Below are 19,187 nucleotides of genomic sequence, written 5' to 3' on the forward strand. Positions count from 1 at the left end.
GGGGTGTGTGGTTTTTAAAGGGCACAGGGGAGGTTAGTGCGTTTTTTCCCTGGTTTACATGCAGTCTAACTGTCTATCCTGCCCTCTATCCAGATCTGCAATATGCTAATTGTTATGGGTTACATAGACCAAAAAGGTATGAAAATGTTTAGGTTAAGTGATCGGATATTGAGTGCCTTTTCTTTTTACCATAGCCTACTCGGTTCTTAAGTGAAAGTCTGCTCATAATTGAAAGTTGATTTTTTAAATATATATTTTTAGTCTATGGACTTTTTGATTAATATTTATTATTTGAATAGGCCTACACTTGGATAATACAATAATATTTAAACTTTCTATTCAATCAGAATGTATGTCAGACATATGCAACAATGAAATATGGTATAAGCTTAAGTTTCACTTTCACATAGCCAGCTACATGTACACAGACAGACATGCACGAATGCATTTTCATTATATTGATTAATTCTATAGTACTTTATCAATCTAAAATTGAAGAAACCTTGTTTTATAATAGGCTAACTAGCAATCATACCACACATAAAAGCATTCAAAGCTGCATACATTTTTTTATATGAAACACAAGAACAAATAGGAATAGCTGATAGGCCAGCGGAAAGGCCAGGTGCATCATTGCACATAAAAGAACAGTGAAGACATTGAGACATGCAGCTCAAAAGCTCCCCTATTGATCTTGTTTAGGGACTGTAAAAAAGTCTGTCCTGCTCCACTCCTCTGTACCTAACTTCCCCTCACAGTCCCTTCATTTCCCCTTAAGTCCCGTTAGTTTGGCTGCTCAGCCTACCTCAGTTATCCCTCACCTCAATTGTTGTATTGGTAAACATAATCTTTTGCATGCACACGCTACCACAGAGTTTTATATAGTAGCCTTTATTAAGGTGTTTTATTGCGCTGCCATGGGCGAGCTTCTAGAGTTATCCCAGACAGTTCTAGGAGTCTGGCAGATTCTCACACTAGGCTGGAGAGTGCCATAAATCTTGACCCTTTATCAATCCAAGTAATTCGTTTCTCTCTCTCTCTCCAAGAGGTGAATGCTTAAGTTTACGTTTAAATTGATGCTGTGTTTATAGCCTTTTATAGACATGTTGTAAGTGTAATGCCATTTGCCATTTATTCATGTACATATATGTATATTGCATAGTTATAACCCTTAACTAATACTGTTTACATGTGTGCTTATCTTTGTCTCATAGAACCACAACAATAAGATTCCAAGTCATTCGGAATTACCAAAATCATGTAAACATCTTCAAATGGAAACAGCTGTGTCTGTGTGTGTGTGGTGGTGACTATCAAGAGTACAATGATAGGCTTCAACATCATGTTCTTACCGGAAAGCACTATAGAGGACAGAACGAAACCAATCAGTTATAAGAATATAGCGGGTGAGGGCATTCACAGCCAATCGCTTAGACCGGTGAGGGCATACCAGGCTTCTAGCCGGATTTAGTGACCAACAGTTTTTACATGGTCCTTCGTATTGCCGGAATCTGATTTGCTATAGTTGAGATGCTGGAGTACCCAGAAAAGGAGTTGTTTCCACGCCCCAAGATGCAGACGAGTTATCCTGCATCCCTAAGACATATGAAACGCCTGTCACCACCCACCTCAGCCCACACCGCACCACGAAGCCGTCATACACCTGAGGAAGATGAGTTGCGAGGCCCTACACACCTCTCTCATCTAATAGACTACCAGCCCAGCTCCAGGCATCTTAAGTGGTCAGGGAGTGACCACACCCTTACCAGTTGGGAGCTGATGAGGGAATACGAGTACCTGCATCATGAGCAGCAAGAGATCAGAAGGGCGTACTCTATGTCCTCCCGGCCTGAGTCACCGCCGCGGGAGCACCGGTACCTCCACTACTCTCCTGACCACCACCGCTCTAGGCCTCCCCGGCTAGAGACATCGTCACCATCACGGGAGCGCCAGCACTGCCGGTACTCCCCTGAGAGGCACTACTCCAGGCCCTCCAGGCCTGATTGTTCACCACCTCCACGGGACCATTGGACCCACCACTACGTCCCGAGGTGGCCCAGCTATTCAACAGATCTTTGTAGCTCCAGGCCCCCCCAGCTGGAGCCTACGTCGTATCTGCCAGAGTGTTGGGAGCACCCCCCACCCCCTCAGTTTTATTGCTTCTTTAATCAGCACAACAATTTTAAGCTGTGCTAACATAATTGCAAAAGGGTTTTCTAATGATCAATTAGCCTTTTAAAATGATTAACTTGGATTAGCAAACACAACGTGCCATTGGAACACAGGACTAATGGTTGCTGATAATGGGCCTCTGTACACCTATGTAGATATTCCATTAAAAATCAGCCGTTTCCAGCTACAATAGCCATTTACAACATTAACAATGTCTACACTGTATTTCTGATCAATTTGATGTTATTTTAATGGACAAAAAAATGGATCTTCTTTCAAAAACAAGGACATTTCTAAGTGACCCCAAACTTTTGAATGGTAGTGTATGTGTATGCTGTTGTATTATTCTGTTTTAATTGTAATGTATACAGGGCTCTCTTGTAAAATAGATTTGTAATCTTTAATTTGACTCCCTGTTTAAATAAAGGTTAAATAAATAAATAGCCAGATAACATACAGTGGGCCAACTCATATACTGTTCTTCTGAAATACATTCTCTTCACATAATAATGTTGATTTAGACCTTCCTAAAATGAATAATAGGTTTATTGTTACGGTGTATATTCAATTGATTTATTCGACTTTTTAAATGTAGATGTTCCAAAAGTGCACATCAGTGGCTTATATACAGCTTGTAAGAGTGGAGGCCTCCAGATGCTAAACAATTTTACGTTAATAAATGGTCAATTACAGTGAGACCAGCAGTCTTTTGCATGACAATAACCGGCTGACAAAATTTCATGACTGCCACAGCCCTATTTGTCACAATATCCCTTGATTTTTTACAAAACGATGAAAAAAGAAAAAATATATATACTAAATATTTGTTTATATATACAGTGAGGGAAAAAAGTATTTGATCCCCTGCTGATTTTGTACGTTTGCCCACTGACAAAGAAATTATCAGTCTATAATTTTAATGGTAGGTTTATTTGAATAGTGAGAGACAGAATAACAACAAAAAAATCCAGAAAAACGCATGTCAAAAATGTTATAAATTGATTTGCATTTTAATGAGGGAAAATACGTATTTGACCCCCTCTCAATCAGAAAGATTTCTGGCTCCCAGGTGTCTTTTATACAGGTTACGAGCTGAGATTAGGAGCACACTCTTAAAGGGAGTGCTCCTAATCTCAGCTTGTTACCTGTATAAAAGACACCTGTCCACAGAAGCAATCAATCAATCAGATTCCAAACTCTCCACCATGGCCAAGACCAAAGAGTTCTCCAAGGATGTCAGGGACAAGATTGTAGACCTACACAAGGCTGGAATGGGCTACAAGACCATCGCCAAGCAGCTTGGTGAGTGACAACAGTTGGTGCGATTATTCGCAAATGGAAGAAACACAAAAGACCTGTCAATCTCCCTCGGCCTGGGGCTCCATGCAAGATCTCACCTCGTGGAGTTGCAATGATCATGAGAACGGTGAGGAATCAGCCCAGAACTACACGGGAGGATCTTGTCAATGATCTCAAGGCAGCTGGGACCATAGTCACCAAGAAAACAATTGGTAACACACTACGCCGTGAAGGACTGAAATCCTGCATCGCCCGCAAGGTCCCACTGTTCAAGAAAGCACATATACAGGGCCGTCTGAAGTTTGCCAATGAACATCTGAATGATTCAGAGGAGAACTGGGTGAAAGTGTTGTGGTCAGATGAGACCAAAATCGAGCTCTTTGGCATCAACTCAACTCGCCGTGTTTGGAGGAGGAGGAATGCTGCTTATCACCCCAAGAACACCATCCCCACCGTCAAACATGGAGGTGGAAACATTATGCTTTGGGGGTGTTTTTCTGCTAAGGGGACAGGATAACTTCACCGCATCAAAGGGACGATGGACGGGGCCATGTACTGTCAAATCTTGGGAGAGAACCTCCTTCCCTCAGCCAGGGCATTGAAAATGGGTCATGGATGGGTATTCCAGCATGACAATGACCCAAAACACACGGCCAAGGCAACAAAGGAGTAGCTCAAGAAGAAGCACATTAAGCTCCTGGAGTGGCCTAGCCAGTCTCCAGATCTTAATCCCATAGAAAATCTGTGGAGGGAGCTGAAGTTTCGAGTTGCCAAACGTCAGCCTCGAAACCTTAATGACTTGGAGAAGATCTGCAAAGAGGAGTGGAAGAAAATCCCTCCTGAGATGTGTGCAAACCTGGTGGCCAACTACAAGAAACGTCTGACTTCTGTGATTGCCAACAAGGGTTTTGCCACCAAGTACTAAGTCATGTTTTGCAGAGGGGTCAAATACTTATTTCCCTCATTAAAATGCAAATCAATTTATAACATTTTTGACATGAGTTTTTCTGGATTTTTTGTTGTTATTCTGTCTCTCACTGTTCAAATAAACCTATCAATAAAATTATAGACTGATCATGTCTTTGTCAGTGGGCAAACGTACAAAATCAGCAGGGGATCAAATACTTTTTTCCCTCACTGTATATATATATATATATATATATATTTGGACAAGCAGCTACATATATTGGACAAGCAGCTATTCTACAGTGGTAAAAATAATAATAATATGCCATTTAGCAGACGCTTTTATCCAAAGCGACTTACAGTCATGCGTGCATACATTTTTTTGTGTATGGGTGGTCCCGGGGATCGAACCCACTACCTTGGCATTACCAGCGCCATGCTCTACCAGCTGAGCTACAGAACTGACTGTTGTCTACATAGTTATTGGATATTGAAACACATGTTGCCATCATGCAATGGTTTCAGGTATATCTCATCTACTTAGACTTACTGCACCCTGTCAAAAGGTTTTCTGCTTTTTCATAAAGACCCTTAGCTTCCTTGTAGACAGCACTAGCTGCTTTCTCTGCTGCCTCCTGTACTGTCTCTGCCTCCTCTGCTGCAGTTGCACCTACTATCCCTCCTATTACCGCTCCTGCTGTTGCGGCGGTTCCAGCAACAACTCCTACAGCTATGCCTATCCCTGCTCCTATGCCTATCCCTGAACCCACTCCCATGGTCGCCCCTGTCTCTGCTGCAAGTGCTGGTCCTGCTACCTCCGCCACGACTGCTGGCCCTGTCATTGAAGCTGCTATCTGACTTTTGACTAAATTGAGCAATGGTTGTGTAGCGAGTGTGAGCGGGAGCATTATCAGCATTGACACCCCAAGTAGAGCTCCTACCACTGCACCTGTTACAATCCCTGATAATTTGATCAGGAGCTTCTTTCTCGCTCTTTCTTTAGCCTGTTTTCTCATCTCTTCCTCTGACATCTGGCCTTTTAACTCCTTCCTAAGACTCTCCATCTCTGCTTGTATTAATCTCTCTGCCTCTTGGAGCATCTCGTTGGTGTAGCATCCTCCTCCGTTCTCTCTCACCATCTTCTCTATGGTGTTGAGTAGCTCTGCTACTTGGTACTGGTTGCTGTGCTGACCCTGCTGATTGGTGTTCCAGTATTTGTTGTCAATGACGTGACAGCGGCCTCCACATTTCTCCACAAGCTTGTTCAGTTCATAATTCTGTTGGACAAACTTCTCAATGGTCAAACCATTGAGTTGTTCACCATGAGTGAAGAGGACTGTGGCATATTTGAAGGCCTCTGGTGAAAAATATTTCTCGATTTTCGCTACAGCTTCTTTTTCGTGAACTGTATACCGTTCCACTTTCAGTACAATGAGAAAGGCATGCGGCCCCGGAGCACACTCTGTCATACATTTGACTATTTTAGGTTTCAGCTCCTCTTTAGGGATGTCAGTGTCAAAGAATCCAGGTGTGTCAATCAGGGTGATGTTTCTTCCTTTGATGTTCTTGGTCTGCGCTTCACATATTTGTGTTGCGGAGGTGGAGGAACTGTCTACGAGAAATACATCATCTTGTCCGAAGATGGTGTTTCCAGCACTGCTTTTACCTCCTCCGGTTTTACCCAGCAGCACAATCCTGATGTCTATAGGGACGGTTCATAATTATAACTTGAACTGGATCAATCATATAGAAATAATGTATATGATTTAAAGGTGGGGGTGAAGTGTTGTAACTCACCTTGCTCTGGTCGAGCACCCAATACGAACCCTCTGAGATGCAAAGCATTCTGGGCAGTCTGAAAAGCCTGTAGATTAGAACAAACAATACAACTGCAATGAAGGATTGTGACTGTTATTATTAAACAAATCTGCAATTATGGATGTTTTACACAGTATTATATAATGGCTTCAGAGAATCTGAAATGTGATTGGCTGAAACATATTAAACCTATTGTCACGATACCAACATTGTACAAACGATACGATACCAGGCCAAGTATCACGATACCAAGTAGTATCGCGATACCACGGTGGACAATCAGTGGCATAGCATCCTGTTCGCCCCGTCCCCCGGATGCTTGTTGACGTTTTCTGTCACTAAAATTCACTCTGTACTCAATACAATACATTACATTTTACTTCACACTGTTCAGTGTATAATAGAATACTGCATAGAATGGCTGATTTGCTCATATTTCCAAAGACCTAACTGTGATATGGCTGGAGGAATGGGAGGAAGGAATGTACATGCATAATGATCTGCATGTCATTGTATCAGTAAAGAGAAAACACTGCATGAAACCTTCTTTACTCTTCAATTAACACAGACACACACACACTCTCTCTCCATTCCTTACACACTCTCTCTGTCACCCTCACTCTCAGAAACACAGCACACCACTCTCTCTCTCTCTCCCACAAACACACATACACACCACTCTCTCGCTCTCTCCCACAAACACACATACACACCACTCTCTCGCTCTCTCCCACAAACACACATACACACCACTCTCTCGCTCTCTCCCACAAACACACATACACACCACTCTCTCGCTCTCTCCCACAAACACACATACACACACTGCTCCCAACTTTTACAACATTAGGCACCAAACAGAATTGAAGGAGCACCAGAAATAAATGGATTTTGATATAGTTGAGGCTTACAGGTTGTTAGCTAGCTAGGTAACACGACGGAACAACGTTGCTCTTGGTTATAACAGGCGATGAAATTATACAATGTAACAACATTGCTCGCTTTGCACGCTGCTCCAATGTAATAAGTGTACATATCTAACAACAGAAGACTCATCAGGGTCTGGGTCTGCATCCCCGCTCGCCATCAGGGCTAAATTATATATTTTTTAACTGACGGAGGACTAGACGCGCATGAAGAGCGGACGGAGAGAAGCAGGTGAGTGAGGGCTGTTAGGGGAAGCGGCTGGCTGATTACAGCTAACAAAGGTGATACGTGCATGAAAGAGAAGTGGATATTATTGGACCAGCACATACAAGAGACTAGTGGCTTTAGCTTAAATTCAACTGAATTTATGAACAAAACAGACTTTATAAACATTTTATAACAGGCGCCAGAAGGTTCTTTAGATTGGTAGGGCTGAAAAGGTCAGTAGTATTATATAACTAAGGTATTCTAAAATGTTAGTATAATAAGAATCATGACATTTTGGAACCGTGATATTACCGTGGTACCGGTATACTGTGCAACACTAATTTAAGTTAATGGGCATTTTGTGTAATTGTTTGAGACCTTCTTTAAACGTCCCTCCTCACCTTGGTAGAATCTCTGTCATTGGGATGGACGACAATGCGGATAAGGAAGGGGGTTCTGCTCGCTCGGTTCTGCTCGTACCGACGGATCTCTTCTAGCAGAACCTGCGTTGCCACGTTGTGAGGGAACTGGAGAACCTCACCAGTTCCAACTACAGGGAAGGCAACGGAACGGAAGCCCTGCTTCTCACAAGAGGTCAGGACTTTCCTCACACCCTGCCTCAGAGCCTGAGAGAGGACCAGAGATCAAGTGTTAATGGAGGTTCAAGGTCATAACACACACACACACACACACACACACACACACACCTGTACTGCTTGTCCTTGGGGGTTGTTGTCCCAGTGTGCACAGCTGAGGAAGAAGACACGGCCAGAGCCGAGACCAGACAGTCCATCCACCAGGACGTTGTCACCAGGTGCAGTCTGTCCCCCTGATTCCCTCAGAAACGCTGTCATCAGCGCCTGTCCAGCTGCTTCCAGCAAGACATTACCAACACGGGAGGAGAGAGGGTCACTACCAACCATGGGGGACACCAGGGCATCCACCTTCAGAGAGACAGACAGAGAGACAAATAAGAGGAAAGAAAGAGATAAAGAAATAAAGAAAAAGGGTAACAGAAAAAGGAAGAGAAAGTGTAAAAGAGAACGGGAACATTGAGTCAGTATGAAGTCAACATAATTCACAGAATGTTGTTGAATCAAGAATGTGGCCATGTCAGTGTCTCTCTCTCACCTGCTGCTTCTCTATGCTTCCCTGGATGATCTCCACCTGGACACAGACCTCTGGAGTGGCTGCTTCCCTTGCGGAGGCAGAAGTGGTGTCTCTCTGAGGAGCATGTGTAGTGGTAGTGTTGGTGGTGCTAGACTCTCCCTCCCACCCAGAAAACTCCCTCTTCCCCTGAAACAGCCTATCACAGGCCTCCTGCATGGCTTTCACTGCCTCTCCACTCACATCAATCAGAGTGACCTTGGTAAGGATGTGCTGTTCCCTCCCAAAGTCCCTCACTGCAGAGACTATGGCCTCAGAGCACACCTTCAGAGGAACGCCGAAAATCCCTGAGCTGATGCAGGGCATGGCCAGGGTCTGGAGCTCCATGGTCTCTGCCAGATCCAGGGCTGCCTTTACTGTCTTCTCCAGCAGAGGGCGCTCATTCCCACCTAAGCTTCCCCCTACTGGTCCCACCGCATGCAGCAGCATCTTACAAGGCAGCTTCCCTCCTGTGGTCTCTACCACTGTACCTGTGGGTACTCTCCCTATCTGCCTAACCAGATCCCTGCTGGCCCGCTGTACCTCAGGTCCCCCCGCCCGGCTCAGAGCTGCAGCCACACCTCCAGCGTGATCCAGATCCTTATTGGCTGCGTTCACCAGTGCGTCCGCCTGTTCCTTGGTGATGTCACCCTGACAAACTACTACCCACACCCCTCCCTGGAGGCAATAGCTGGTGGCTGCGACCGTCTCCTCACATCTTGGTCCGGCGCCTGCTTCACCGACTACGCCACCATGGTTCTGTTGAGGGCGTCCCACAACTCTTCCAATGGACTGGCCTATCAGAAAGTCCCCGATCTCCTCCCTCAGCTCCTGAACCTGCTTCAGGTGGCCCAGCAGCTGCACTCTACACCCAGGACCGTACCTGGCCACCACCCGGCGGCTTCTCTGGTTCATCTCCTTCACCTTCTTCTCAAGTTTGGACTTCAGTTCAGCTGGGAGGACACCGTTGGGCAGGTCAATCTTCTCCTCCCCAAACTCACCCAGCAGATCCTTCTCAGCCTGGTCCAGTTTCCCAGAGGAGAGGGCGAATAGACGGAGCTCTGTGTCCCCCAGCTCTACCTCCACCTGGCCTTCAAACCCCAGCAGGCTGCTCAGGTGCTCAGGCCTCCCATACTCCTTCCTCAGAAAGAACAGGAGGTGGAGGGACACCTCAGGCACCACCCGCTCCATCACCGTAGAGATTTTATCTTGAACCAACTGTCTGGCTATCCGGACTTCACTTGAGAAGCCCTCCAGCACCATCTGAGCTGAGTCAAGGCGCGTCACCCTCACCCCTGGAACAACCTTACCTAGATCCTTCTCTATCACTTCCCCTAGAAGACGGAGCTTGGCCTGTCCCGGACGACAGATGGTGTTGATCTTTTGCTTACATAAGCTCAGACAATGAAGTACATGTTCTTGACCACCAGGTGGCAATGTCTCCACCGGGAGGGAGTGGCGAATCTAGAGATGGAAAACAATTGCAGGTTATTTGCAGGGTAATTCCACTGTGATACTGATTACAATACGTCATTATTTTTCTACTTAAATATGTTTATGGATATATTATTGCATCCAGCTGCTTTCTGGGATATCTGATGATTCTCCATTGTAGTGACTGGGGTGGTATTTTTCTGTAGTAGTAATAACAACAACAATAATAACAATAATAACAAAAAAATGTTTTAACTGTATTTATGAATCATTTTGCATTTAGTCCAGAACTTGAAGAGTTAGAGGCATAGGCCATAGACGCCTGAGCAATGGAGCAAAATAGGTTGCAAACATATGTTTTTGCACCCCCACTTTCTTAACAGAAAAGTATTATGATCCATTGGGTAATTTGTCCTTTTCAATGATTAGTCATGTTTTGAGCTAGTCTGTATTAAAATATATATGTCAATTTTATATATTATATAATAACTAACAGATTGCATTTTGCACCCCCTCCCCACATCGCCTCAAGGTGAATAGTTTTACCCACTGGAAAGTTTTGCTTTGCTCCCACACCACTGTTTTGGTTCAGTGCTTTCTGTACTAGTTGCACACAATGATGTATATAACCCCTGGATTACTGATCCTATGTGTTGGCCATTGAGAGGCTTTGAAGCCACCAGTCGGCCATATTGGCATTCCCCAGTACGAGCAGTCCTCCATAGGAATACATGGAATTCTACAGTATTTCAATTAAATGTTTCAAGGACAAAATTACATGTATTTAAGTATTGATGTTGTTGTAGTGGGGACAGGAACATTAGTACTCTCTAAAAATATACTTTAAGGAAACTGTTTTTATATACTTCTTCTTCTTTTTTTTTCTTTTTAGCTCACATAATATAATTTAAAAGTATGCATTATTTATTTATATAATAGAATAAAAGTGTCAAAAACAAATGTAGACAATACTAAATGCATTTCTATATCTTCCAATATCATTGGTTGCACCGCTGGTGTTTAAAATGAAAAGGCACCTGCAAAATATTTGTTTTACCTATTTTGTTGTTACATTTGTATTGTTATTTTATGTCTGATGCACGCAGGGTGTTGTTCAATATCATTTGAGCGACGTGCACCACAAGCCTGTAAGAACCATGATGAGCACGAAATGTCTGATTAGGCTTTGCTGTATGCAGCCTCTGGGAGAATCTCAATTGCTTGCATCCTCTCTCCTCGCCTCCTTCTCAGAAACCATTGGAGGAGACGGTCAGAGGGGAGGGATCTCTGGCTTTCTCGTCCAGTGAGTTTTTTAAAATTAGGTGGGGAGAGAGGACGCGAGGAGTATGCAATTGAGATTCTCCCAATAAGTCTGAGTAGCCTTCCATCAGCCTACCAAAGGTTGCACCTTTGCAGAAAACTGCAGGTAGGCACTAAATCCACCATAGTTCGTTGGACAAAGCCTATGGGGAAATTAATTGAGTTTTTGTGAATCTTGAAGCATTTATGTAATCAAAAAAAGCTCATAAAGCACACTAAAGAGTTCATAATGGTCATGTTAACTGACTGATATTATCTCATACTATAGAACAAAACGTATAAGGCCTCTTAAGCCTGTGTTAACCTCAGACCTTATTTTCAGCATTCATACCAAAACCCTATTCTTTCTCAATTTATTTTCCCCATAGGAATGGTTGAAAGAACCAGAAGTAACTCATTTCCGGGTTTTGGGACTACAAGCTGTTGAGCTCTATGAGTAGCTATCAAGTAGATAATAAGAAATAATCACTAGGCTTAATAATACAGTACCTTCGGAAAGTATTCAGACCCCTTGACTTTTTCCACAATTTGTTACGTTACAGCCTTATTCTAAAATTGATTAAATTGTTTTTTTTCCCCCTCATCAATCTACATACAATACACCATAATGACAAAGCAAAAACAGGTCTCTCCAGAGATGTTCGATCATGTTCAAGTCCGGGCTGTGGCTGGCCATTCAGAGACTTGTCCCGAAGCCACTCCTGTGTTGTCTTGGCTGTGTGCTTAGGGTCATTGTCCTGTTGGAAGGTGAACCTTCGCCCCAGTCTGAGGTCCTGAGTGCTCTGGAGCAGGTTTCCATCAAGGATCTCTCTGTACTTTGCTCCGTTCATCTTTCACTCGATCCTGACTAGTCTCCCACTCCCTGCCGCTGAAAAACATTCCCACAGCATTATGCTGCCACCACCATGCTTCACCGTAGGAATGGTGCCAGGTTTACTCCAGATGTGACGCTTGGCGTTCAGGCCAAAGAGTTCAATCTTGATTTCTTCAGACCAGAGAATCTGGTTTCTCATGGTCTGAGAGTCCTTTTGGTGCCTTTTGGCAAACTCCAAGCGGCCTATCATGTGCCTTTTACCGAGGAGTGGCTTCCGTCTGGCCACTCTACAATAAAGGCCTGATTTGTGGAGTGCTGCAGAGATGGTTGTCCATCTGGAATGTTCTCCCATTCCCCAAAGAGGAACTCTAGAGCTCTGTCAGAGTGACCATCAGGTTCTTGGTCACCTACCTGACCAAGGCCCTTCTCCCCCGATTGCTCAGTTTGGCCGGGCAGCCAGTTGTAGGAAGAGTCTTGGTGGTTCTTGGTGACCTTCAATGCTGCAGAAATATTTTGGTACCCTTCCCAAGATCTGTGCCTAGACACTGAGCTCTATTGACATTTCCTTTGACCTCATAGCTTGTTTTTTGCTCTGACATGCACTGTCAACTGTAGGACCTTATATAGACAGGTGTGTGCCTTTCCAAATCATGTCCAATCAATTTAATTTACCACAGGTGGACTCCAATCAAGTTGTAGAAACGTCTCAAGGAGGATCAATGGAAACAGGATGCACCTGAGCTCAATTTCGAGTCTCATAGCAAAGGGTCTGAATACTTATGTAAAGAAGGTATTTCTGTTTTTTATTTTTAATAATTGTGCAAACATTTCTAAAAACCTTTTTTTGCTTTGTCATGATGTGGTATTGTGTGTAGATTGCTGAGGATGTTTTATTTATTTAATCCATATTAGAATAAGGCTGTAACGTAAGAAAATGTGGAAAAGGTCAAGGGGTCTGAATACTTTCCGAAGGTACTGTACTGTGCTGCTGAGCCACGTAATTAAAATTCATGGGGAAACTGTGACAGTGCTTCAAACAATTGTGCCGTAAAAAAGTAAATGTTGGAGGAAAAGCATAACGGTCAAGTAAAGTGCTTGCTAAGACACTTTTGTTATTCCTAATACTTTTGATGATATTTCTGTTTTTTCACCATTTGTTGTCAAATATCATAATCTATCATAATCAGTCAGAAGTCACTATGGCTAATTTGCATATACATTTTAAAAAAAATCTAAATGTAGATTTTTCGCTGTTTGGGTTTTTTATCTGGTTTTACAAAACAATGTATTTGCGTTCATAATCTTTGTCTTATTGCCAAAGTATAAATATAGTTTTTTATCTTATAAATGTAGGACGAAACATAGCAACGGAGCACTTTCACATCGGTTCGGTGGATGCTAGCTTGTAACACATCAGGCTTTTGCGGCACTATCTTAACTTCAAATCCCTCCCCTATTTTGAAATCATGAATGAATTACAACCTTGCTAGCTATATTTGATCATATATATTAATTCATTTGGATGGTTTTCCTGTTCGCCCAATCAAAGCTACTGTAGCATAGAATCCGCGGGAAAACAAAAAGTTTACCTCAGGCTACATTGTCTCTCGCTCTACTGTCAAAAAAACACCATAAATAGTCACACTCTCACTACTTCCCATACCTTAGCTCACTAGGTAGCTTAGCTTGCTACTTCATCGATGGATTCCCGGGAGAGATACATCGCTAGATAGTAATATTGTGCTGGGAGCTGCTTCAGACAATCAGTGGCGTCAACTTACTGGCGACTACTTTTTGACACCTGAGCTGGAGAGCGTCTCTGTCACGATCGTCGTAGGGAATAGACCAAGGCGCAGCGTGATGAACGAACATGGTTAAACTTTATTATCTTTAGTGATAATAGACCACAATAAACAAAACAAGAAACGACTCGTTAAGTCCACGGTAACAATGACCAACACGGAACAAGAACCCACAAACACAAAGGGAAAACAGACAATTTAAATATGGCTCCCAATCAGAGACAACCAACGACAGCTGACACTCGTTGCCTCTGATTGGGAGTCACTCTACCCAACATAGAAATAAACACAACAGAATGAACACACCCTGGCTCAACATATAGAGTCCCAGAGCCAGGGTGTGACAGTACCCCCCCCCCCCCCCTAAAGGCGCGGACTGCGACCGCGCCTCAACTTGAACAAAACAGGGGAGGGCTGGGTGGGCATACCTCCTCGGCGGCGGTTCTGGCTCCGGCCTTGCCCACCACCCTCCAATAAACCCCCCATTGCGCCCCTGGTCCAGTCTGGCCCCGCTGGCTGGAGCTGAACTGGACTTAGCAGGAGCGGTTAGCTTCAGCTCCGTAGTGGAGCAGTTGACCGGTACCTTACCAGGCACCGGTGACCCAGGCACGGGTTGTGCTGGACTGACGACGCGCACCCCTGGCTTGGTGCGTGGAGGAGGAACGGGCCTTACCAGGCTGACGACGCGCACCCCTGGCTTGGTGCGTGGAGGAGGAACGGGCCTTACCAGGCTGACGACTCACAACCCTGGCTTGGTGCGTGGAGGAGGAACGGGCATTACCAGGCTGACGACGCACACCGTAGGCTTGGTGCGTGGAGCAGGGACAGGCCGGGCTGGGCTGGCGACGCACCCCGTAGGCTTGGTGCGTGGAGCAGGGACAGGCCGGCCTGGGCTGGCGACGCACACCGTAGGCTTGGTGCGTGGAGCAGGGACAGGCCGGACCGGGCTGGCGACGCACACCGTAGGCTTGGTGCGTGGAGCAGGGACAGGCCGGACTGGGCTGGAGACGCACACCGTAGGCTTGGTGCGTAGAGCAGGGACAGGCCGGACTGGGCTGGCGACGCACACCGTAGGCTTGGTGCGTGGAGCAGGGACAGGCCGAACTGGGCTGGCGACGCACACCGTAGGCTTGGTGCGTGGAGCAGGGACAGGCCGGACCAGGCTGGCGACGCACACCGTAGGCTTGGTGCGTGGAGCAGGGACAGGCCGGACCGGGCTGGCGACGCACACCGTAGGCTTGGTGCGTGGAGCAGGGACAGGCCGGACTGGGCTGGCGACGCACACCGTAGGCTTGGTGCGTAGAGCAGGGACAGGCCGGACCGGGCTGGCGACGCACACCGTAGGCTTGGTGCGTGGAGCAGGGACAGGCCGGACCGGGCTGGCGACGCACACCGTAGGCTTGGTGCGTGGAGCAGGGACAGGCCGAACTGGGCTGGCGACGCACACCGTAGGCTTGGTGCGTGGAGCAGGGACAGGCCGGACCGGGCTGGCGACGCACACCGTAGGCTTGGTGCGAGGAGCAGGGACAGGCCGGACCGGGCTGGTGACGCGCACCGTACACTTGGTGCGAGGGGCCGGAACAGGCCGGACCGTACTGGGGACACACACCACTGGCTCTACCTCGGGATCTGGAACGGGCCGGACCGGACTGGTAACACACCCCAGTACCTCTCGCCGTGCATCTACACCTTCCTTCCCGACTTTGACCAGTGGCCCCCGTAACCTGGTGGCCTTCTGAATCCGCCCCTTTTCTGCCTCCGTCAGCCCCGTCGTCCATGCCGTGTGCCCCCCCCTAAAAAAATTCTGGGGTTGCCTCTCGCCTGTCCGACGTTGACACTGCTGACGCCGCTGCTCCTCTCTTGCCAGGGCCTTAATCCTAGCCCATGGCCCTTTTCCCCCGAGCATGTCCTCCCAGGACCACACTTTGCCCACCTGGGCCATCGCCAACCTCTCCATCTCCTTTCCCGGCGCTTCCTCCCATGTCCAGTCCAAGATCTGCCCCCGGACACGCTGCTTGGTCCTTGTATGGTGGGTTTTTCTGTCACGATCGTCGTAGGGAATAGACCAAGGCGCAGCGTGATGAACGAACATGGTTAACTTTATTATCTTTAGTGATAATAGAAACAACAATCAACAAAACAACAAACGACTCGTAACGTCCTCGGTAACAATGACCAAACCAACTGGAACAAAAACCCACAAACACAAAGGGAAAACAGACAGTTTAAATATGGCTCCCAATCAGAGACAACCAACGACAGCTGACACTCGTTGCCTCTGATTGGGAGTCACTCCAGCCAACATAGAAATAAACACAACAGAATGAACACACCCTGGCTCAACATATAGAGTCCCAGAGCCAGGGTGTGACAGTCTCCCTCAGCGACTCCACAGACAGCACAGACACCGACTCAGACGCAGTCGAGACCGAGCCCCTTGAGGAGGCAACTGAGGAAGACCATCCATTAATGGTGGATCCGTCAATTACGGTACTTCAGTCGGTCGAGGGGGAATATGTCAGTGATGCTGGGCAAGAAATGTAAAAGGCTTGTGAGTTCAGGTGCACTTGCAAGTCCAACGAAGGGAAGCCCTGCTAAATGTTTTTTACCCCTGAGGAGATGGTCAAGAGACATGACAAGATTAATTAACTCAACACTGTTAAGTGCTTGCCATTCAACTATTTAGTCAAGTTTAGTTGGCAGTGAGTGAGTTATGTGCGTGTGTGTGTGTGTGTGTGTGTGTGTGTGTGTGTGTGTGTGTCTGTGTGATGAGTCACAAGTAGATTGACTGACTAGCTAGCTAGCTAGTGTATTAAAGCCAAGTGTGTGTGTGTGTGTCTGTGTGTGTCTGAGGGTGTGTCTGAGTGTGTGTGAGAGTGAGTGAATGTGTGGTATGGGGAAAAGAGAGAAAGAGAAAAGTGGGGGATGTGTAGCCCAAGCAACCTATCTAGCTTTTAACTTATAGGACCTGTATGTGTGTGTTTATTATGGATCCCCATTAGCTGCTGCCAAGGCATCAAATATGTATGCTGCTGAGCCAAGTTTAAAAAATGTTCATGGTGAAACTGTGAGAGAGAGAGAGAGAGAGAGAGAGAGAGAGAGAGAGAGAGAGAGAGAGAGAGAGAGAGAGAGAGAGTGTGTAGCCCATAAAACATTTGCAGTAATTTATGGGACCTGTGTGTGTGTGTATGTCGATTTAATTTACTCATTGTCATGGGTTATTCTGGCCACATTCTTAACAGTTTGGCCTGTCAATCGATCACTGTGGGTGGGATTGTCAGGAGAGAAGCAGGATATTTGTGTGTTACAGAGTTGGTAGGGTTTCAGACCTGACATTTAACCACTATGGGTGGGGTTTTCAGGGAAGGGAGTAGAATGGTGATCTAGTCATTAAAACACATTTTGAATATCATATATTGTGGCAAAACCTAAGAAAAATAGTTGTGTGTTCTGTTCATAAATATGGATTCCCCCTGTGAATAGAATTGCAATAAATGGTTTTTAAAATTCTAAAACAATTTGCACCTACAAAGTCAGGCATCTACGGCATAAACTAGAGGAGTTGTGATATGATCTATAAAGTCATATACTGTATGTACATCTATAACGTTCTTAATTAATCTTAGAAGTTATTAAAACGTCTTAATTTTTTGATTGATAAAGTACTGCTGAATTAATCAATATAGCCTAATGAAATGCCTAAGGAATGCATTTGTGCATGTCTGTCTGCATGTGTGCAACCTGTCTATGTGAAAGTTAAACTTAAGACTACACCATATTTATTTGTTGCATAACATAATGATTTAACATATCCTCATAGAAAGTTTAAATATTATTGTTTTATCCAAGTGTAGCGCTATTCAAAGAATACATATTAATCAAATAGGCCATAGAATAAATAAAACAATTATGAAATGAAATTGTGTACCGGCTTTCACTTATGAACCAAATTTCGAGTAGGCTATATGGTAAAAAAGGCACTCAATATCCGATCACTTCGCCGAAACATTTTCATACCTTTCTGGTCAATAAACGCAATCTTGTAAACGTTATCACCAACTGATTCTACTGGTCCACAATTTCCGCCACCGGATTTACGGCGAATTTCAAAGTACTTTTTTATCTTCTCTTTCTGTGATGTGTCCAGAGTCTGGCACTCGAAGAAAACAGGGTATTCCATATTATAAAGTAGCCTGACTATTACTTGTCGTTTAGAAAGACAAGTAAGTCGATCGAGGAGAATAAGGAAACAAAGAAATAGGGGAGCGTTGTCAAACGTTTTTATTTGCTTTGGGGCGGGTTGTGTGGTTTTTAAAGGGCACAGGGGAGGTTAGTGCGTTTTTTCCCTGGTTTACATGCAGTCTAACTGTCTATCCTGCCTTCTATCCAGATCTGCAATATGCTAATTGTTATGGGTTACATAGACCAAAAAGGTATGAAAATGTTTAGGTTAAGTGATCGGATATTGAGTGCCTTTTCTTTTTACCATAGCCTACTCGGTTCTTAAGTGAAAGTCTGCTCATAATTGAAAGTTGATTTTTTAAATATATATTTTTAGTCTATGGACTTTTTGATTAATATTTATTATTTGAATAGGCCTACACTTGGATAATACAATAATATTTAAACTTTCTAAGAAGATCTGTTCAATCAGAATGTATGTCAGACATATGCAACAATTAAATATGGTATAAGCTTGAGTTTCACTTTCACATAGCCAGCTACATGTACACAGACAGACATGCACGAATGCATTTTCATTATATTGATTAATTCTATAGTACTTTATCAATCTAAAATTGAAGAAACCTTGTTTTATAATAGGCTAATTAGCAATCATACCACACATAAAAGCATTCAAAGCTGCATACATTTTTAATATGAAACACAAGAACAAATAGGAATAGCTGATAGGCCAGCGGAAAGGCCAGGTGCATCATTGCACATAAAAGAACAGTGAAGACATTGAGACATGCAGCTCAAAAGCTCCCCTATTGATCTTGTTTAGGGACTGTAAAAAAGTCTGTCCTGCTCCACTCCTCTGTACCTAACTTCCCCTCACAGTCCCTTCATTTTCCCTTAAGTCCCGTTAGTTTGGCTGCTCAGCCTACCTCAGTTATCCCTCACTTCAATTGTTGTATTGGTAAACATAGTCTTTTGCATGCACACGCTACCACAGAGTTTTACATAGTAGCCTTTATTAAGGTGTTTTATTGCGCTGCCATGGGCGAGCTTCTAGAGTTATCCCAGACAGTTCTAAGAGTCTGGCAGATTCTCACACAAGGCTGGAGAGTGCCATAAATCTTGACCCTTTATCAATCCAAGTAATTAGTTTCTCTCTC

At 44.8% G+C, this 19,187-nt stretch overlaps 1 protein-coding gene across 1 annotated transcript; it reads right to left on the reverse strand.

The window, feature by feature from the left end:
• Nucleotides 1-4,913: 4,913 nt before the first annotated feature.
• LOC311112657 (uncharacterized protein) lies at nucleotides 4,914-18,918 on the reverse strand (the record flags this gene model as incomplete). The annotated part of the gene is made up of 7 exons (XM_084155799.1): nucleotides 4,914-6,079; nucleotides 6,175-6,241; nucleotides 7,731-7,955; nucleotides 8,037-8,273; nucleotides 8,461-9,939; nucleotides 17,863-17,884; nucleotides 18,908-18,918. The coding sequence occupies 7 exons, from the start codon at nucleotides 18,916-18,918 to the stop codon at nucleotides 4,914-4,916; spliced, it is 3,207 nt and encodes a 1,068-aa protein (XP_084011925.1).
• Between the last annotated feature and the right edge of the window lie 269 nt (nucleotides 18,919-19,187).

The sequence above is a fragment of the Coregonus lavaretus genome (assembly GCF_964263955.1).
Source record: "Coregonus lavaretus genome assembly, chromosome: 39".
NCBI classification, from domain to species: domain Eukaryota; kingdom Metazoa; phylum Chordata; class Actinopteri; order Salmoniformes; family Salmonidae; genus Coregonus; species Coregonus lavaretus.